The sequence below is a fragment of the Lathamus discolor genome, chromosome 6, assembly GCF_037157495.1.
Source record: "Lathamus discolor isolate bLatDis1 chromosome 6, bLatDis1.hap1, whole genome shotgun sequence".
Classification (NCBI taxonomy): Eukaryota; Metazoa; Chordata; class Aves; order Psittaciformes; family Psittacidae; genus Lathamus; species Lathamus discolor.
The window spans coordinates 88,362,434-88,384,167 of NC_088889.1; the positions used below are offsets into that span (position 1 = coordinate 88,362,434).

At 46.2% G+C, this 21,734-nt stretch overlaps 2 protein-coding genes across 3 annotated transcripts in view; both read left to right on the plus strand.

Moving 5' to 3' along the window:
• The window catches only part of FOXK1 (forkhead box K1), a 56,832-nt gene extending 46,360 nt beyond the window's left edge, over positions 1–10,472 (plus strand). For both annotated transcript variants that reach the window (XM_065684563.1, XM_065684564.1), the window contains exon 9: positions 939–10,472. In XM_065684563.1, the coding sequence (XP_065540635.1) occupies positions 939–1,159 (221 nt within the window). In that variant the 3' untranslated portion in view covers positions 1,160–10,472. The remainder of the gene's footprint in view (positions 1–938) is intronic.
• A 1,241-nt stretch (positions 10,473–11,713) lies between these two features.
• AP5Z1 (adaptor related protein complex 5 subunit zeta 1) lies at positions 11,714–21,592 on the plus strand. The gene is made up of 17 exons (XM_065684567.1): positions 11,714–11,828; positions 12,108–12,245; positions 12,537–12,723; positions 14,308–14,449; positions 15,476–15,585; positions 16,012–16,180; positions 16,626–16,766; positions 17,145–17,182; positions 17,262–17,424; positions 17,652–17,830; positions 18,280–18,422; positions 19,164–19,313; positions 19,538–19,649; positions 20,027–20,124; positions 20,333–20,465; positions 20,630–20,844; positions 21,161–21,592. The coding sequence occupies exons 1-17, from the start codon at positions 11,788–11,790 to the stop codon at positions 21,429–21,431; spliced, it is 2,430 nt and encodes an 809-aa protein (XP_065540639.1). The 5' UTR covers positions 11,714–11,787; the 3' UTR covers positions 21,432–21,592.
• Positions 21,593–21,734: the final 142 nt, after the last annotated feature.

The window sequence follows — 21,734 nt, forward strand, 5'->3', positions numbered from 1 at the left end:
CTGGACTTTGAGGACCTTTGTTCTGTTTGCTTTGTTTATTTATCCTAGGGCTCCTTTTGCTACACTTAGTCAGCACACCCCTAACGTTCTGTCCTTCCATCCTTTGCAAATCAGTCTGGAGGGCAGAGGATGTGCTGTCTCCCGAGTCCCCTTTGGCTGCCTCTCCGATTGATGCAGAGGCCAAAAACTGCATGTGTTTTGTTTCTCAAGCAGTGCTGTGTGCCAAAGCCAGTGTGTAAGCACATTCTCTGTCTGGAACTAGAAATTGTAGACATTTTTACGGAGGGTTGCTACTAAATGGTCTTTTTTTTTCTCACTGCTTTCATTAATGGGAGGGTGAAATCTTTTGTTAGTACTGGAATACAAGATTAGACCCAAAGATTCCTACATTCTCATCCCAGTTCTGATGGGAATGCATTTGGTTGTATGGGGTAAGCTCTTTCCTGCCCTTTTTACAAGTGAGATGTCAATACATTCAATATTTAGATTCTCATCTAGTTTCCCAAAAGACTGGCTGTTGTTACTGTGCAAGCAGGGCTAACGAGAGCCCTCTAAATTGAAGGCACAGCACACAGATGTTGTAGCTTGCAAATTCTGATTGTAGGTGGCCAGAGAGCTACCACTCAAAGAGGAGGTGTGCTGTAATTTTAACAGGGGTTTGATCCTCCCCTTCTAGAGAGGAGTGCTTAGCTGGCAATGCCTTGTTTGACAATGGATAGGAAGAAGGAAGTTCTGGTCATTACCACTTTGATAAGCTGAGATTGTGGGGGAAGAGGGAGAGACAAAGCCTTTCAAAAGGGGCTTGAAAACCACACTTGAATATGTGCCAGCTGTTGTATCTGACTTGTGGTGTGTTGTTTTCTTGCTTTCTGGAATAGCAAACACTTGTGCCACTTCATCACACTAATTCACTTTCTCTCTCTTGTCCTGTTTCCCAGCTCTCACAAATCCATTGCAGCTTCTTGCAGCCCAGGCCAGCTCATCCACTCCTGTTGTAGTCAGCAGAGTATGCGAGACAGGGACCGAAGAGACAGCAGCAGCCTCCTCCAGTGAACCTGAAGTCAAAAGACCCCGGATAGAAGAGTCCAGTGGAGCAGCCCCAGCCCAAACTGGAGTCATCACATCTGCAGTGCCACAAGGACAGGCAACCAGTGAATGAAGAAGCACTGGGAGGAGTTGGAGCAATGCAGGGTGGGCATGGGATGGCAGGAGTCCTAAAGCAGCTTCTTTGAAAAACAAACCACAACTGTAACAGCTCAAACCATAGTGGATAAAGAGCTCTTTCAAGTGAGATTGTTATTCAATGGGAGGACAACAGCTGTTAGAATCACAAGGTGCCAAAAAGAATGGAAAACCCCTCCCAGGAACACATATCTGGAACTCTGTTCTGTCTTTACCTATGGGATTTTTTTCCTCTTTTGTTTTGTTTTTAAAGGTTCAAAAAAGAAAAAAAAAATACAGACAACTGATTGTATGACTGCTGGGATATTTCTGACTGTCTTTTCCCCTTTTGGCTCCAAGGGGATGGGATTTGCAGTTCAGCATCTAAAGGAATGTAACACAAATACAGTCTGCTCCCTGGAAAGAGAACTCCTCATTTTCTATGCCTTAATACTGTGCTTCTCAGAGCTTTGAACCACAGGACCATTTTAAAAAGGCCACCTAAGGCAATCAAACGCTGAAAGATGGGTGCAGTATCTCGCAACAACATTAAAGAAACATGGTACCAAGCTGAAAGGAAAAAGGCAAATGATTTTGGGTTTGAAAACAGAAAAGATCTGGATATGAACTAATGTTTATTTATGTGGGATTCAGGAGGAAGAGTTACAGGGCTCAGCCACCTGGATTTCCAGATGCAATTTCTCTCCATTCCCTCTGAGGGAGAATAAGATGACAGAGGAACTGTATTAATGTAGTTCCTGTAAAGATATTAAAAACAAAGGGGTTTGTACCTTCAATTATTTCTTACAATTATTCATCACTTGCTCTGGACAGCAGCCAAAGTATCTCAATGACTGAGAATCACATGGGGAAGGGTGTCTCCAAAAGGTTCTGTGTGCATTTGACTGATCACATCCTGTGCTGGAGCACGAGGTTTTGTTTAGAATAGCACAGTAGGTGAACACATTGCCACTGTCTCTGTGAACCTGAGAAAATACTGGTTGGTCTTCTGCACTAAAGCAGTCTGCATTCACCTCCTGGTGGTACTGTGGCCCTCAGCTATGTGAACGATGGCCAGGAGGCCAGGGCTGGGTGGAAGTCTGTCACTGACCTTCTGCTGTGGCTGATGGCAAAGCTCCTGTTTCATCCTGAGAGGGGAAGCTGAGAGCTGGGCTGAGAGGCCACAGAGTTCATATAGTGTTTAATACAAATTCTGTAAGGGTGTAGAGACCAAGGTGAAAGAGGCCTTATATTTTCCATGTGGCAAAAGTCACTGGTGGTCTTGAACATGTTTTCCAAAGGGAATTTGGAGGTTTCCTTTCATTGTCTGACTCCCTGTCCCAGCTCTCCTCCCTTGAGGACCATTTGGGTTGGTCAGCAGGAGGAGGCTTTTACTCAAACTGTATTCCAGGCTCTTCACATAATACAAGTACATGTTACGAGCAAAGCAGATTTGAGTCACTTCAGCTACGTGGAGCAGTGGGTACGTGTGACACCTTGTGACTGGCAAAGAAACCAACCCCTGCATGTAGCCTCCAGCTAACCCCTTCGGTTTGATGCCTGTTTGCAATCCCTTTGGCTAACATGTCTTCTGGCAGCACAGCAGAGATCTTTTAACTGAGAACATATTATGGCTTTGGTAATGGCAAGAGAGATTGAAGAGGGATGGGACATGCCTTTGGTGGGTTATCCCCCTGTGTGTACTGATTTACTGTCACTTTGCTGCCTTGTACACTCTGACAGTGCTATCACAAAGCAGAGAGGCAAGCCCACTGCATAAACATGTTGCAAAAAGAATTCCCAAATGTGCAGTAAATGATACTGTGTCAGTATGTCCATGGGGATTAGGGGGTAAGACACAACGTTCAGTGTCTGCTGAAATCTGGGGAGGGAGAGGAAATCCACAAGGTAACAGCTGGCATCACTTGTTCCCCTTGTTCCCCTTCTAGTTTTCCTTTCTCTTTGCCAAATCCTATTGAATAGCCAAGTCCCACTGCTTGAATAAAATCCAGCCATGTTTTATTTTCAAGCCAATTGTTTTGGGAGAAGTATTTCTGCAAGAAGGAAAGAATTTCTTGGTCTCCTGATTTGTGGTTACTTTCTGCAGTTAGAGGCACACAAAACATTCAGGACAGTTCGGTTATTTAGAGTTAGGCTTTCATAATTTAGGTGTGTGCCTTTAGTGACAAGGTACTAGTTTGGGTTTTAGTACTTTGAAATGATTCTGTGAAGGAGGATTGTTACAGACCACAAAGTAATTGAAGCAGCTGGCCTCTAGCTGTCACTTTCCCTGCTAGGAAGCGCTAGGTGCAGCATAGTGGAAAAGTGCATGGATTAGCTCTGCTTTCTGTAGCCTTTTCAAAGCCAGAATTCAATAAATGGACTTCAAGGAAGAATGCACAAGTGAGAGTGCTGCATAGTTTATCTCTGATTAATCATTACTTTCCGGTGAGTGCTGGTTTAGAGCCAGGCACGCCTCTGAAACAGCCCTGAGGCTAGGGAGCTTTAGGTTTCCAGTACATTGGGTGAGTCAGCGTGAGCTGAGCAACCAACAGAATAGGGTTCAGGATGTGGATTTTTCTTTACTGCTGCTTTTTCTCTTGGAAAATCTAAATAATTAGGCTCTAAACTTCTGTAAACTACTCCAGCACCACAGAAATACATCAGCTGCTGCTTCAGGGATACTTCTTGAAAGCCCACCTTCAGGTTGCAGGTATAGATCTGCCTCGTAAATATTTAGAACAGAATAAGTTTTCTCATTCTTCCTTTAGTAGCTGACAGTGCCTGCTGGTTGAAATGTGAGCTGAGGATAAGCAAATATCTTTGATCTGCTCACCCATTCTGCTTGAGGTGCCTGGAACTTGTCAGTTCATCCTATCAGAGGGGTTTTGCTTCATCAGTCTGCTGCATCCCTCTGCTAGTGTAGGAAGCAGCCATGCCACTTGCAAATAATTTCTCTCTTTTTTAGGACTGTCTAGATCATTGCCTGCTACTCTGTCAAATAACAGTTGAGTCCTGTTGGAAGCTGTGGAGAAATGTGGTCCTCATCTGGACACATGAGACAGAGACATCTTGTTTCAGGCCTCCAGGTTCTTTCAACACACTGCTCAGTCTGGAGGACAGCACTGCTCCAGTGCTGATTCCCTAGCTTTCAGTTTGGAGCACTGCAGTGTAATGAAAATTAATCTGATGGCAGAATTAAGTCTTCAGCTAGAAAGAAAAATTTTACCTTAATGGTTATATGCAGTAGTCAGATTATTTTGACTTGAGAGTCTACTTTGTTTTTATTGTCTAACATTGCATCTCATGTCCTCGAGTAATTACGTTAACTGAGGGGAGGCTTAAGGGGGAGAGGATTAGGAAGCTTCACTGCATCTTCTGCTGTCTTTATAACAAAGGTCAAGTTATGTTGAATATTTAACCTACTATAACTTGGACTTGGGAAAACTTTAGCTCTTCGTACATGAATTCACTTTTCACCTTACCCTATTGATTTATTTTTCTTTTATCTTAGGCAATGACAAAGACTAATTATAGTTTGATTGCCGTCTGTTTATAGCAACATTTGTTGCCTCAGTTTGCAAAAGCTAAATGCGATTGTTCTTGGGTTTATTCCACTGGAATTCCTTGGTTATTGTTTTGTCTTGACCTTGGCTCTTGTGATACAGGAAGCTTTTTACAGTGAGATCAATTTAATGTGATTTAGTGATAATGCAGCACAGTGCTGAGCACAAAATTGAAGCTCATGAGTAGCTCATGTATTCTTTCTAAACCCTTTTTTCTTCCCCCATTCCTCCTCCACACCACTAATGCTGTTCCCAGTAGCATTATCCAGTCATTTATATCCAGTGAAGGGAGCAGCACCTTGTGTTAAGCTCTGCCCAAGGACTCGAGGATGAAAATACCTGTACCTGGAGTTCCAGAGCGTGTTGAGAAAGGTCAATTTGTTCACTTGTATTTAATTTTCATGCTGCGTTTTAGACATGTTACTGTTGGGCACAGCTTGTTCAGGAGTGTGTTTTCATGTTAAAGCTTTGAAATAGAAAGAGGTAGTTAAATAACAGCTTCAGCCTTTGCAGTACTTCTGCAATCAATGTCATGGTGTGGCTTTAGGTTTTAGGGAGAGCAGACTTGGTTTTGCATGTCTCAGACATCTGTCTTGTGTTCTGACTTCGAACTATCATTCCAAGTTAAATTCCACATTCTTCTCTCCTTTTTCAGTAGCGAAATGCCAACAGTAAAATAAAACTTGAAGCACAAGAAGGCTAGGGACTGATATCTAAGCAAGTGAGGGTGTCTGACCTGAGCTTTCATACAGTGTGGTATGGAACACTTTTAACTGAATGCTTAATGTTAAATTGCTGTTAGAGCTTTTCATCTGTGTTGGTGAGGGGGTTTCCCAGTGATAGATTTGGTATCACTCTTGATGTGTGCTAGCATGTAGATGAATGCCAAAATGTGGGGTGAAAGGAGAAATGTCGTCCTCCTGTACGTAGGTTTGGGTATCTTGGATGACAGGATGTAATCTGGCAGTAGGTCTCCATCTTTGCATCGAGGATCAAGAACTGTTTCTTCAAGTTTATTACATCTAAGGATTAAATTCCAGCTGGTTTGTTGTTCCATCTTTGTTTCTGAGGTTTAAACTATGACGTACAAACTGTAGTTTATCGCTGGGGTAAACAGATGACAACTGTAGCATTAGGGAAGATCAAATCTCTCTTTTCTCTTGACACTGGCCAGTTGTAGCTGTGTAGAAATATAGAGTAACTTGGGTTGGAAGAAACCTTCAGAGATCTCTGCTGTAACCTCCTGCTGAGTGACCTTGTCCAGCTGCCTTGTCTGCAGAGATAGAGGTTCCATGACTCTGATCCCTATTCCACTCTGACCACCCATGAGGTGAAAACTTTTTCTCAGCCATCTAAGAATGATTTCCCATGCAGCTGCATGGGTTCATTGTCTCTCGTCACATCACGCCTCTGAGAAGAGCCCGTCTCTGCCTTCTCTGCATCTTCCAAATAGGTAGTTGAAGACACTAGTAAAACTTTCCCCATTTGCTTCCTTTTCTTAAGGCTGAATCAACCTGCTTGTCTCAGTCTCTTCTTATACATCACTTGTACATCTTCTTGTACATTCTTGTGTTCCCCAGGGCATCAAATGGAATTGCTGCAGGAGGTTCCTGTCTGTCTTGTGCTGGGGAGCCCAAAACTGGGCACGGTATTGCAGACAGGATCTGACAAATGCTGGATGGAGTAGAGGAAAAATCACTCAATTGAAAAAAGTCACTCATTGAAATGGCTTCCTTGGCCAGGTAGCTACACTCTTACAAGTACAGCCTGGGACCTGTTTGCTCTCTTGCTGCAAAACAAGTGTGAGAAACAAGTGTTGTAAAGTGAACTGGAAACACTTAGGCTAGCATTCATACATGTGCAACCACCTTGTCCGTCTCTTCCAAGAAAGAGTGCCAGCTTGGGTCTTGGAGGCTTTTGAACAGGAGGCAGCACTGAAGGATCCTGATCACTTTTTTAAGTGCTTTACCTTGATGATAAGGTAAAGGACCTTGGCTTGAGTTTCTACCCAGGTGCAAAATCTTTCAGGTTTATTTAGTTCTGCTGCTAATAAGTTGGTCTAGGGCATTAAGAATGAACCTCTAAAGGAACATGATTAGCCTCATAATTTTAGCCCTTGCTGCACACGGAGCTTTGGAGTTTGCAAATGCCATCCTGAAGCAAATGATCTGTCTTTCCTTGTCGGCTGGTCTCTCAGGCAGCTCCTGTTTCTGCTCCCTATCACAGTTTCTCCCCTCGATTTGTAGTTGTTTCTGTCATCTCCAGAGCCCTTTAATCCAACTCTGAATTTAATGCCATTGCTTGAAGGTCTGCATCTGGTGAGAATCTGTGCGTTAGGTTGCAGTTGTACAACAGATTGTTCAGTCATGGAACTTCGTGTTTCCTTCTGGTGAAAATATTATGCCAAAGCTGCTACTACTATAGCATACACTACTGTCGTACAGTGTAGCTTACAATGGAACCAGCTGTGCTGCAGAAAACAGTTACACTACAAGGTCATCTGGATTGCTGGAACTGATGGGATTGGGAAGTTATGCCTTCTTGCATTTTGATCTGCACCTCATCAAAGCGTAGCTGTGACTTCATGCTGGAGCATCTCTCTGCGGCTGCCTGGTGGCTATTTGGCTGTGATTAGATCAACCTCTCTCTGCTAGGTGGGTTATTTGCAGGATAACGCGTGTGTTCATGCACACAGGTGTGGGTATATGCATGTGTAATAATCAGCAGTGCAAAATAACCTAGCTGTGACGGTAGGCTTTCTCTTTGGGTGTCTTTCATGGGGCAGTAATACAGCAGTGAGCATTTAACTTTGGCCTGAGCAAGACATTTTGAAAAAGACTTAGTTTTCTTGGAGCACTATATTTAAATTCCAATTTTTAAATCAATTTCTAACCTTTGTATTTATATGTTCAGAAAATTCTTTTGATACCTTTTCAATTTACCAACACTGAATTAAAACCCTTCAGAATGTATGGCTGGTCCTTCTCCTTACGCGTCACTTTACGTTGCAGAGAGGGGTGGTTATGCCAAGTCTACCCCTTTGCTTTCAAGATAAAGAACATTGACAATTCATGGGTGGCAGCTAAGGAAGAAACCCTTTAAATTTTTTTTTTTTTTCAGAGAATATTAAATTAGATCTGTGTAAACATAAAATTTATATTTATTAACGTGTGTGTGTGAGTGTGTCTGTCTATATAGATATATAAATGGTCCATGACCATTTCTTTCTCTTAAATGGTACTTTACACAGACTTTTATACAGTGTGTTGGTAAATTCCTGCACCAGGCACTGATTCTGAAAGAACAATGTACCTATTTTTGTAATGAATATAAGCAGCCAGAAGAAGCAGCTTTACTTCAGTGATTGCTCTCATTCCTGTCACAGAGCAGAAGAGATGACTTGGTACTTGCATCTTCCTTGTGTAGGAGCCCTGCTTCTGGCTTTGTCATGCTTGCAGCAACCCCACCCCATGCTGCTCTTCTGGCAAGAAAATCTCCCAAATGGCGCTAATGAAAGCTGGAATCCTTTCCTGTCTCAAATTAATCTCTTCACAGATTCTGCTCTGTAAGTAATGGGACCTTATTTCTAACAGAGGAATTGAATGGAGGGTCCATGAGGATGCTGTGGTGTTGAAGAATTCCTCCCTGTCAGGTGGCTAAGCTAACACTGGGGTGCTGTGAAGCGTCCCCTCTGTTCTCCTTTTATGATGCTCCTATCTCTTCACAGGGTGTGAGGTGTGTGTATAGCCCCTTAAAACGAATGCGTAAGAGTTTTTCTAATGTTCCCATTCACCTAAATGTCCACATTTGAGCTATGGCTTAACTCCATGAGGATCACTAAATTCACAAATGTGTGTTTTGACCCACTTGGGTCTTTTAAGAATTAAAAGCAGGTGATACTTGGCTTCCTAATCCTGATGGCTTTTCCAGAACCAGAAATGCTTTCTCTGTAAGGACCTGAATGAATGCTTCACCTCAGTGCTTTACTATCTGGTGACTGAGCTCTGATACTAGAGGGGAGGACAGGATTTGGTGGTAAGAAGAGTAACAGGAGCAGTGAAAGGAAACAGCTTTCCTCCTCAGCAGGAAACAGCCCATGTTAAAACCACACATCCCCTAGTATCTGGTTGCTGCTTCATGTCTGCTGCTGAGTTAAGCAATGCACCTTTGCTGTGATCTCAACCTTTCAGTCCTGCTTCTACCCCACCTCAGTTTCACTTTAAGCAGTCTGAAACAGAGCCTTCCTTAAAGCTAAGGGCAACGTTGAGGAGAAACGTTCTGCTGGCTGAAAGAAATACGAGATTTAAATGGAGCAGAAAAAGTGAGATTCCCTTCTGTTTCACTGCCTTGCTGCTAAAAGTCTGGTGCAAAACATTCTAATGTTCTGATTTATATGCCATTCTTTGGAGGTGGGCAGGCTGCTAGATAGGCAGAATGGCTCTATAGCAAATGAATTACTGTAAACCTGAACTTGCTTTATTTCTCTCCTGAATGGGCTTGAAGTAGAGAGAACCAGAGTATTGTTTGTAAGATCTTTTGCTTTAATGGAAAAGAAACTGGAGAATATATATGTGTGTGTATATATATATATATATATATATAAATCTCATTCAAACATACTGATACAGAAAATGGAACGCCTTTAAAATGCAGAAATCTGACAAGACATTGCCTTGGGTTCTGGCCATTTGTAGAGCAATGGGACTGGCCTTGTCCAGCCTGCCAGCCAACCTCCACATAGCCAAAAAGAGCATTCAAGAGTCTGTAGCTATCCAAAGGATTGTTTTCAATAAGACTGTTAAAAGCTGCTTTAGGGGTAAATCACAAAGTATATGTGAGCAATGGATGGTAAAGGTGGAAATTCAGATCCAACTCTGAATATTTGCTTAGGTAAATCAGAAGAACCTGAAATCCCCCTGTTCTGCAAGATAACACATTCCCACTGAGTCCTTAGGGGAAGGCTGCACCCTGAAATACCTGAGGACCTGAAATACCTCAGTGGCTTCGCAGAAGCGTTTTGTAACAGAGATCTGGGGGAAGCCTTGCCCCTTTCACCTTGGTTTGGCACTTAAAGACAGGGAATGGATGGGGGGACTAAAGCCACGCTTGCATTTCAGTTCCTGGTGTTGCCTGTACAAGACACCTCCAGCCAGATGTTACAGGGTTTGGGGGGTTCTTTTTTCTTACAGCTGTTATCAAGAGTATTTTTATGTGACTTGTTTTCATTATCAGTGCTTTTCACAAAGCAGGTGTGTATCCCAAGGGGGAAAGCTCCATCTGGGGCAATGGATGTGAAGTTCATCATCATGATCTGGCCATGTTGCAGCGCTGCTCCTGTGAGATGCTTAACTGCAGAGGCAGACTGTGGCTCCCACGAGGGCTGGGAGAGCATCCTGGTCATGCCAAGGAGGCTGCTGCTCACCAGAGGAGACGGTAAATACAAGCATCCAAGGAGCAGGACCTGCATTTCCACATCCGATGGGATACAAGTGGTTTTGTTTGGGTTTGCTATGGAGCCATACTTTGGTTTTTTTAAGTAATTTGAGATCTGAATGTGATTTCTAATGTATCAAGAACGTTAATATTTTAAAGCTATAACAAAGTTTTAAATTTCTACTATTTTTGTTTTTCACTTATTTTAACTGTTCTGTTACCTTCATTTGATGTATGTGGTTGGGGAATGTTGCTTCTCCTCTTAGCATTTGTTTCTATAACCAGAAATAAAATTATATATGAAAGAGAAAATGCCCTGAAATTCCTTGCTGCTTTTGAGTGACAGAGCTGCATCCTTCCAGCACAGTGTCATAGGGGGGTTAGGATTCCGGCACCAGCCTGTATTGTACCTACCCCTTCCACTGTGTGAGTGTTTCAGTGTTTTTCTTGCCCTTTTATTATTCTCATTAAACGCTTTAGGAAGTGTATGTTTGGACACCTTGCATTGGTTTAGAGCTTGCGGATACTCTGATCCCGTGTTGGTTGTTTGAGATCCATAATGCTTCCCTTGGGGATAATAAATGATTCCTGCAGTTCTAGCTTTCATTTTGTCATGAAGTGAAAGGCTGTTATTTTGAAAGATAAACTATTTCAGTGTGTTTCCCTGTAGTTTATAAGGATTGTTTCACCTAAGCATATATGGTCAGAAGGTAGTGATTTACCTCTGATATACCTAGGTTTTCCCTCCTATAATAGAGCTACTATTTAAGTGCAGGGTTTACTTTGACCAAACAAAGTCCTGAGCTTTGAAATGGGATAACTTTTAAGACCTCCGTTGACACAAAGTAGCTGTATTTGACTAATTAATGTTTAAAAATAATAGACAAAGTGTAGCAAAGATTCAGACCCGCTGTTAATGGACTTAATGCCAGGCCAGCATAAGGCAGGGAAATACCAGAAGGCAGAGTGCCAAGCTCCCTCCTGTGACATCTTCTCCCTGCAGAGTGATGCACAGGTCAGTGGTGGGAGCTTCAGTCTTACTGGCAGTCAGGAGCAGACATAGTTCTGATGGGGGGAATATTCATGACTTTTCAAGCTTTGGGAAGCTGGAGCCCACCTGCTGAGCAGCTGTGTTAACACCTCCAGCCCTTTTGGGAAGCATCATACTTTAAAGGGGTTGTAGGAACGGTTAGTACGGCCCTTTTTTATCATCATGCGCTTACAAACCTAAACTCCGCCCTATCTCTGCTATGAAGCGATGGTTACCATGGGTCTGAGTCCTGCGAGCGGATCTCTTTCACGCCGTGCGGGTCAGCCTCAGAGCAAGCTTCATCTTGGGCTCCTAAAGCAGAGAATAACAGCAGCAGCATGTCAGAATAGTCAATGAACAGCCACAAGGGAGGATTTTCCCGTTACCCCTTCTTCCCTCCTCTTGGCCAGCAGGATCCAATCCTCTTTCCCCAGGGCTCTCACCAAGCCGTACTCCACCCCTACCGGAACCTTCGCCCACGGAACCTTTGTGCAGCAGCAGCCGCATCCCCCCGGAGCCTGCCTGGGTGGACCGCTCACCCCTGGGGGAACGCTTTGGCCGCGTACCGAGGCGGGGGGGAGCTGCGGACCGTCCGGCATGTTCACGGCGGCGGCTGAGAGCTTCCTCAAGCAGGCCAGGTACCGGGGGGGGGTCCTGAGGTACCGGGGGGGGGTGCTGAGGGTACCGGGAGGATGCTGAGGGTACCGGCGGGGTGCGAGGTACCGGGGGGTGCTGACAGCTCGGGAGGTGCTGAGGTACCGGGGGAGGGCGCAGGGCTCCCTTGGGGCGGGCCGAGGTCCTGCCTGAGGTGCGGGGTCTGGGGCCGGCGTCACTCCGGGTTAGGGGAGGCGAGGGATGCGAGGCTTCCAATGAAGAGCAGGAATTGACCGGTGTCCCCGTGGCCGCTGCCCCGCCAGGGAGATCCGGGAGGAAGAGCTGCGGAGGTTCGCCTCCCGCGTCGCCGCCCTGCTGCAGGGCCCGGAGCTGGGCGCGGAGGCCGCGGACTGCCTGCAGAGGCTGCACCTCACCGTCGCCGCCACCAAGTACCCCCGCAAGTGAGTGGCTTGTGTCTCGTTTGATGCCCGCAAGAAGCAACGCGTTACTTTATTGACAGAAGGAAAGGGAGGGGGGAGCCTAGTGCTTTAAAACACTGAGTTCCACATAAATGTAAAGCCCTTCACTGGCTTTTTTTAACCCATTGCTAAGCAGAAGCTGCCTCCTTTTGAGTTCACGTCACTAAGCTGTGCTAAGGAACAACATGCAGATCATCCCAAGGCCAAGAATATGCAGGAAATAAGCATCTGAATCTTGCCTTGCAGTGATGCTTTACTGCGTTCCTCTTGCAGGCTAGATGGCAAGTTTGTGGAACTCTTGCAGACAGTGCTGTGTTCATCCAAGAGCCCTGCGCAGATCCAGGTGTTATGTGCTGCTATCCTGAGAGAGATGTCACCTTGCAATGAGCTGATCCTGTCCTGTGATAAGATTCAAGATGCAAAGCTCCTGAGCCTGGTATCCGCTGTCCTTCTGGCGCAGGTAAATGACCTGCCAAGGCAGAAATCTTCCCTTGTCAATAGACACTTGCTTTCTGATTGTTCCCTGTTTGCTGAGTTCTGAGTGAAAAATTAATTGGAAGTGTCTAGGGAAAAGCAGAAGCATTTCCATGTTCATTAAAAAAATCCCTAATTATTCTGCTTTGCATAGGAAAAAATGGCAAATTTTTGCATTTAGTATTCGATAACAAAGACTAAAAATTGTGGTGTATAGAGACTGAGGACCTCAAGCAGGCTTGTAACTAACTGGAAGCAAAAAGGACCTCTTTAATGTTAGCTGCTATAATAGACTTAAAGTCAGGGCTGCTTGAACCTGTAGAGCAAAAGATTTGACAGTGAATTTATGATTCCTGCTTTTCATGGTGCTGGCTTTCATGTTCAAAGGTAAAAATGTATACATAGAACCTATAAAACACAGAGGGCTATAAATGTGGATGGCACTTCAAAGATCTAGATTCAGCATGGGGAAGAAGACATGAGGACCTTCCTGTTTTGAGTGCTGCCTGCACTGACTGCCCTCTGGGGAATAAGCTGGAAACTTTTCTCTTCTTCTTTTACTATTATTGTGCCTATTAAAGGTAAAATATTTTTCTGCACCTTCTCATTCTGAGCTTCACTGTGTGCCAGAAGTGCCTCCTGTGTTTCAGATTGCTCCTCTAAGTCTTACTTAGCTGGAGGAAATGAAAACATAGGAACAGAAAACAGTGACATATTACCTATGTGCTGCCTTACAAAGCACCTCTCTTCCATATCCAGCCTTGAGACTGTCCTGCAATGTAAAAGCGTACCCTGGGTGTTAGTTTTTGTTAGATTACAACTAAAATCATGAAGGTCTTTTCCTCAATTTTTGATGTTACTAAAGCTTACTGTATTTTAGCCATTTCAGTGTCACTTCTTTAACATGGGCTGCAATGAGGAGCAGCATCATTCATGAAAGCAGCCCCACTTCAGCCCCACTTAAAAAACAGCTGCATGTTTTCATTTGTCACTGCTTTGGGTGGAAATCATCCTCCTTGTCTTTGCTCCTCTGCCTTCTGGCTCTGCAGAGCTCATGTTCTTTTTGTAAAGCTTTTGGCTTTCCACAGAGCACAGCCTCTACTATTTATAGCCACAGCTATACCAGCCTCTAAAAGAGGAAGCTGCTTTATTTTCCACATTGTGAGGCTATGGACTAACCAGAGAGTCCTAGAACATGATCAAACAGCCAATTTTCTATTCATAAATCTCTAATTTAACAGCTCAGCCAGCAAACTGACCATGTGGGGAGTAGATAGTGCTAGAACTGCTCTAGAATTAATGGATCATAGTGTTTAAATTCAAGACATCCACTGCAGTTGTTTATTTCCACTTAAAGTGGTGGTTGTCCAGAAACCTATTGTTCCATCAAAGTCCTCTCCCCTCATGGAAATTGTGAATTCACATTGCAGAATTGTAGTAGAATAGCCGGTGCTGCGAGTTCCTTTGGTGTTTGACATTGGTACTGATGCCTTATGGAAGAGTTTGTATGGCATTGGTCTCTAGCACTAGTAGATGATCTGCCTAGCTTCACCTCTGCTTTTTTTCTAAGGGAAACAAGAAGGCTGTGTCTGCTGTGGGGCAGCATGTTGTAAAAGTCCTTGAAGAAAGATTGCCTGAGGGTCAGAGCACACGTTACCTTCTTCCTGTCCTGTCAAATGTTGTCAGTCTTTCACCAGAATCCCTAACTGAAGGTAAATATATATGAGGGCCTGAGATGACCGTCTGGCTGTGACCTGTATAGTGATTAGAAGGCTCACTGAGGTGCTTGGCTGGGAGTAGGACTTAGAAACTGCTGTTAAAGTGACATCTCTGCCACAAGGAAAGTGAACTTACTGGCCAAGATGTATTTTACCACTCAAAAATGGGAATGGGCCTTCAGCTGCCAGAGTCTCTGTTCTGTATGGATTTGTATCATGGTAACAGGTACCCTAGATAAGGTCTCCAGATGCAGCAGGAGTGTGAAATGGTAGCTATACTGAAGCAAAGTAAGAGATAGAAGCAGAGATGTGCCCGCGTGTCTGTTCAAGAGAGCAGCAAAAACAACTAGATGTACTGTCCGTAAGAGAGGCAGGACTGTATGGGTAGTGGCAGGCAATATGCCCTAGTGAGTAAGCCATAGGAGAGCATTCCAGGTGTAAAATGGTGAGGAACTGTGTTGTGAGCAAGAGTCTGTTTCTGGGAGTTTCCTGTGAGATTTGTGTATGATGTCCTGCAGTATGCAGGAGCAGTTCTGGGCCGGGGTGTATGGGTTGGCTGAGCAGGCAGGATCACCTGCCTCAGCTCCTGTGTGTTCTCTGTGAGGGATTTATGCTTCTGTCTGCAGAGCTGAAGCCAGCCACTGCCTGAATAGATTTGACAGTATTTTTGCACCTTGCTCCTAATAGCATGTGGATGGAGACAAAGGAACAAGTGCCTCTCGACTCTTCTGGTACTAGAAGTGCTCACTCCTTGACTTTTTGTCTGAGGAAACGGGCAAAACAATAATGAGACTGACCCAGTGGCTAGGAGCTAGAAAAGGATACAGGGCTCTGAAGTGAGTGTGAGTGATACTGAAGTAGTATGAGGAGGACTACAGGGCATCCACCTTGGGGTACCGGTTTCTTTACTGGGTCAGAGAGATGGCGGTCTAGGCTGGAGGAAAAGTACAGCAGTTGAGGAGTGGCAGAGGCTGCTTCTCTGCCCGATCTAACAATGACCCTGTGACTTGCCTTGTACAGAGCAGACCAATGTAGTCAGTAAGAAGATGGCAGACTGGCTGAGGCATGCGAGTATTCAGCAAGGAGTCACTCAGTCCTCTGGAGGCTTCTTCAGTCCCAGGAGCAGACAGGTAAGTGATCATCTCACAGGGGCATTTGTTAGTTACCTGCTGTTTCGGGTTCCCAAAATCAGCTTCTTTTAGGAAATGATAACTTAGAAATGCCAAGACACAAAGGAAAACCAAGTAGAGGGATTTATAGCCCCGAGATTTAGGAGCTCTGCTGCAGATCCAGAGCTTTGATCCTTGAAGTAGTTTTAAGGGGAAAGTCTTGTAGTAACCATTAACTTGGAATAAAGGTTGATTGCAAATGAGGCCTGTGTCAGAGAGAGGGGGAGAGTTTGAAGTGTTTCAGCTGGGGGAAGGATCCAGCAGAGCTCACTTTTCTCTGCAAGACCCTATAATGGGGTCCTTATCTCCATGGGCTCAGTGGAGTTCTCCCTCCCTTCTCTCTTAGCCTCTCCCTGGGCATCTGACCTGCTGCATCTTTTCTCACAGCCTGGTCCTGTCACAGAGGTGGATGGTGCTGTTGCCACAGACTTCTTCACGGTGCTCTCAGTGGGTCAGTGCTACACACAGGACCAGTGGCTCAACATGCAAGCCTTCTCCATGCTGCGGAAGTGGCTGCTGTGCTATGGGGATAAGGAGTTGAAAACCCCTAGTTCAGGTACAAGCTGAAGGGCTGTGGGCCAATCTGGGTTGCACCCTCACGAGGGACGTGTGCTCTGTGATGATTAGGTGGCTGCACCAGCAACCCAGCAAGTGGCAGGAATAGGGGTAAGAGTTAAGAGTTCATGGACTAGGAGCAGGGAACCTTTGGGAAGAAATATCACAAAACCTCCTTACTGATCCTTACTGACCCTTCATGAGGAATTACTTGTTCAGTGAATCCCCTAGTTTCAGACAAAACTCTGTGGATCCCTGAGGAAGAAAAAGGCCTGGGTGGTGGGAGACAGCATCTCCTTAGTGTTCTTGTAACACTCCTTTCATTCCCAGTCTCCTTTTCTTCATAGTGCACCTGAGGACTGAGAGCAACCTTGCTGTTATAGAGCAATTGTGTGGGTTACATTGCCCAGGACATGAGCTGATACATGGTAACCTTGATTCTGTAGATGACAAATCAGGAATGGACAGCTCTGTTACGTCCGTGGCCTCAACTACATCCACATCTGGTCGCCTGCTTCCCCCAAAGGAGCATCTGCGGGAGAAAGCCTTTGAGTACTGCCAGCGGCTGATTGAGCAGAGCAACCGGCGTGAGTCTTGTCATGAACCCTCCTTGGAGTTCTCTTGGTAGTATTCCTGAAAGTGTTTCTGGTTCACTGCCTCTCTGGGCTGGGATCTCACTCCCTAGACTCCATAGTCAGGTTGTAGGCATAGGACCTGTTGCAGCTGCTGGTGAAAGTCATTGACCAGCCCTGAGCTGGCGTGTTGGGAGGGATTTGGAGGTAATGGCTGTGTTCTGCCTCCCACCCTTGGTTTGCAGGGCAAGCTGTGGAACCTGGTTCTCATTAGGCTGGAATTGGGATTAGTATGTGTTCCCAGCTGTCCTAAAACCTGTATTAGCGCTCAAAGTGACAACGTACTGCCCCTGTTTGGACTCGAAGTTTAACTTGGACTTCCTTCTCTGGCAGGTCCCCTGAAGAAAAATGATGGAGACCTACAGAAAGCTGTAAGTACACAGAGGTGGGGCTGAAGCTCTGGGAGTTTTGGCTTCTCCCACTCTGATGTGACTCTCTGTTCTCCTGCAGTGTCTCATTGAGGCAGTGACAATCATGGACATCATTTGCAAACAGGACTCCTCCTACGTGCACCGCGCAGTCTCCTTCCTGAACACCTTGCATGACAGAATCTGTGCGGATGCCTCTTATGCAAGAGCACTACTGCCCATTGCCCAGTTCTTCCTGAACCACAGTAAGTCATCAGCTCTCACCCCTTCCTCCATGATCTACTTTTGCATACTCTTAGCAGGGCCTTTTCTTCCGGCAGTTTGCTGGCTGCTAGAGTTGGTAATTCAGCCTTGGCTGTACTCTGGGATGGATGATCCCACTCTAGGAGACTCAGGAGATGGGGTGTCCTGTACCTTTTGTTGGCCGGGCTGCTGCATCAGCTGTGCTCAGCAATGTGCTGTGTTCTCCTAGGTGGAACGGAAGGTGTGGACTCCGATGCAATCTACGAACACCTGTTCACTGATATCCCAGCTCAGCATTTCCACAACCCATCACTGGCCTTTGAATTTGTCCAGTTCTGCAAAGATAACAGCCAGCTCTTCACTGAGACCTCCAGCATATTCAAGCAGAGTTTCCCAAATCTCTTTAAGGTACAGCTTGCTGGAGCAGCACAGGAGAGAGCCTGTTGCATGTGCCTCTATGGCAGTGCTAGGGAGAGAGCAAACAAGGACTGTTATAAAAGCAAGTGTGAGTTTGAAGAGGAAAGAGGGTTCTGGGTGTGATTAGCACTGCCAGTAGAGGAGTCTGTGTTAGGGTTACTGCCTGTGGCTTGGAAAACAGTAAACACAGTTAAGACACAACACTTTGTTTCTGGAAAACATTAATAAGTTGCAGCTTGCCAGCCACTGAAGCAGCTGCCAGATGTCTGTGTTGAGCTTCCAGCAGCCCCCAGGTCTTGACCAAACCCTCAGACTTCTCTGGTTTTGCTTTTAAGAAGTGACTTTCCCTTGACTGTCCTTTTCTGTCACAGTGTGAGAATCATCTGGGTTTGTGGTGGGGGAGGATGGATAATGCAGCAGTTTCTGCTTGTTCCTTGCAGTTCCTGGCGTGGAATAGCCCACCCCTCATCTCAGAGTTTGTGGACCTTCTGCCAGTTCTGCTGGATGCAGGCACAGCCATTGAGATCTTCCATTTGCTACTTGACCTGCCCTGTTTGACAGCAGCTCTGGACATCCAGCTGAGGTAATGCTACCTTCTGTTCCTCTCACTTGTTAATCAGGGTATTGATGGTGACCATAGCCTAGAATGTGTTTCTGTGAGTCTCAGCTGCCCTCTGGCTGCTGCTGTTGCAGAATGAGAGGCATCTGCTACAGTCAGGTTAACACAAAGCTGGACAGACATCAGCCTAGTTTTCCTAGTGATGTGCTGTGCATGGGAAGAGAAGGTGACCAGCTCTTGCACTTCAGTCCATTTCCCTCTCTGTATCTAGTTCCAGACAGTTGCCACGTGAGAGTGTCTGCCACCTCAACACAGAGGTGCTGGCTACCTGGTCTTTCCTCCCTGCTCATACCCTTCTTTTCTGGCTTTCATCTCCTGGAGGCATACAGAGGTGTCCTCCTGAGGAAGAATTATTAGGGACTTTGAGTCTCCAGGAAGATGGGATAGCACTGGAACTGGCTCTTACTGGAGTGCTTAGAAAAGGGACTTATCCTAGAGGCAAGAGGTTGCTGGGTTTTGATGAGTGAGGGAAACAGAGCATCATTTTCCCCTTTCCCAGGAGTGATACAGAAGCAATTCTGGAGCTATCGTCTGAGCTTATAATGCTCTGTCCTCTAGGTTCTCTGGCCTCCAGAAGAGCTGGAGAAGACCAGCTTGCTGTCCCTGTTTTAGTGCAAAGGGAATTACTCTGTTCTAGAGGATTCCAGCTGTGCCCTGTGCCTATTCTCATAATGTAGCACATTCTTTGTGTTGACCTCCTGCTAGGTCAGCTGCTCTTCCTGCCTCCAAGAGGGCTGCCAGCAACCCAGCTGTGAAGCCAGCCACCTGTATTGAAGCCTTTCGCCATCCCCTCTACAAAAGCATGTTCCAGTATCTTCTCCGCACCAGTTCTACTCGTGAAGATGCCCCAGAGAGGTGGGACACTGCTGTAGGAGACTGCCACAAGGGTTTGGTTCAGCCATCCTGCTCTTGGAAGCAGCACTGGGATTGATGGGAAGTCGTAGCTGGGGTGAGATGGATTTGGTCTTCCCTGTGTTATCTTTGCCAAGTGCTGAAAGGCCTTGTTATGGCGTTGGAGGAGGGCAGCCAGACGAGTAGTTGGGCACAAGCTTCAGCAGTAACTCTACTCTTGCCTACAGGCTGATTCCACTTCGGCAGCTGTTGGGATCCCTGGCCAGCAGCCCAAGGGTCGTGCAGTGTTCAGAGACTGTCCCTCTCTTACTGGAGCTCTTTTTCAGGGTGGTGGCAGAGGTAAGCCCTTTTGGGGGAGTTTGGTTCCTCATCATGCTAAGATCCCTCATTACATGAAGAACAGTTGCAGAAGCAAAATTGTTAAGACACTATAGCTTCAAGAGAAGGTGTATATGGGGGGAGTGAGATGGTCTAATAGTGGCATGAACCAGCACTGAGCTGGCTACTTCATCCAGAGAAGCAGAAAAGATACATGTTTTCTCAGTCGGCTGAAAAGGAGGTGGGTGAGAGCAGAATGAGTGCCTGGTACTGGCTTTGTGCCTGCTCCCCTCCTGCTGCATCAGGCTGTTTCTGTGCTGGCTGTCTTATCTGGCTGGTTAGTTTGGATTTTGGCTGCTGAAAGTCACTGGTGTTGCTGAAACAAGGCTGCTTGTCAGTTTGCAGATGGTCCACTGATAAACCAGCTGGTGGTGCTGCTGCTGCAGAGGAGTGACCAGCTCTATGAGATCCCAGCATTTAAAGATGATGTGTACAGGTGAGATGGGACGCTAGGCCCAGCCAAGCTCACAGCCTTTCTACTGCCTGCAGCCTGCCAGCCCAGGAGCCTGTTCAGTTGTGGTCCAGTCCCTGCTGTGACAGAGTGTGCAGACACTGTGCCAGGGGCTGGGTGTTGCCAGGACCTCCTTGGTTTGGTGATGACCACCTTGCCCCTCATCTGAGCTCTGCCCATCTCTCTTCTCCAGGGTGCTGAGCTCACAGCTGGTGGTGCTCTGCAATCTGCACCCTGCAGTCATTGTGGAAGCATCCACGGAGATCCTGGAGTTCTCAGGAATGGTCAGCAATGCACAGAACAAGGAGGACATCTTCACCCAGATGGTAAGCAAGGCCTGCCTGCTGCTGGCACAGGTTGCTCCAAACTGCAGTGTGATCTGTTAATCACCTTCCCTTTCCTCCTCTCCTGTGTCCTAGGATTAGCTAATCTGATTTGCTTTGATTCCTTTTCCATCTGCTTGCCCTGAACACATCTGCCTTTGCTTCAGGTCTGGGCTATTGGAGAGTACATGTCTGTGTCCTACGACAAGCGCTGCACTGTGGAGCAGATCAACAAGTTCTTTGAAACTCTAGAGGTTGTGCTCTTTGAAATCACTCAGCTCCGACCACTGGCCAGCATCCCCCGCTATGCACCCAGCACCATCAGTGTCCTTATGGCCACCTTGACCAAGTTGGCAGCTCGCAGCCAGGACTTGATCCCCAGGTGAGGATGGATGGCAGGAAGGGCTAAGGGCTGAAACACACAGACCTCATGGGTCCAAACACAGATGTTTGCTAGTGTTAAATAAATCAAGCTTGGCAGCTGATGGAACCTGAAACTGAAACAGGATAGAGGAAGCAAGCTGTGGGGAGCACAGTTTGGATTCCTCTGCTGACTCGGGCTCTGTGCCTCAGGAGGAGGGGTTGGGTAGCATCTGGTGTTCATCTGCAACAGTCTTTTGGAGTACACAGGTTTAAGTAGTGACCTTACTGGGTGCAAAGGTCCTGCCAGCTGATGTCTGTGTCCTTCTCTCCTGCAGAGTGTCCATGTTCCTGTCCAAGATGAGGACATTTGTGCAGAGCCCGGCTGTTACCTCTGTTTACTGCGAGGCGGACCTTGAGGTGCTCCAAATGCGGGCAACTGAGCTCAGTAACCTCCTGAAAATGCCAGATGTGGCTCAGTTTGTGCTCACTCCACCCGCAGGTGTGGGCAGCACACGGTTTCAGAGAGAGGTGAATGACTCCCTCCCTTTTGCCCTCAGGATAGTCACCAATCTCCTAGAGCCAGCTGCTGGCTGCATGCCACGGTGAGGGCATGAGGTTTCTGAGAGGCTCCAGCCTCTGTTGCAACTCACTGGACACTGTTGATGCTAAGGCTGAGGCCCTGCTCTTCACTGGAAATGAGGAACAAATGATTGTGAATGAAACAGAAAACAGGAATAAGTAGAGCTGAGGTTGTTCTTCTGGTCTAAGGCTGTTCGTGTTTCTGTCTCCTAAGACTGGTTGCTTTTCTATTGCCTAAGTTTTATCTCTCTCTGGCAGGAAGGATTGAAAATCCCAGTGGATTTGTGTGAATGTGACAGGAGAGCAAATGCATGCATTAATGCCCTGCCA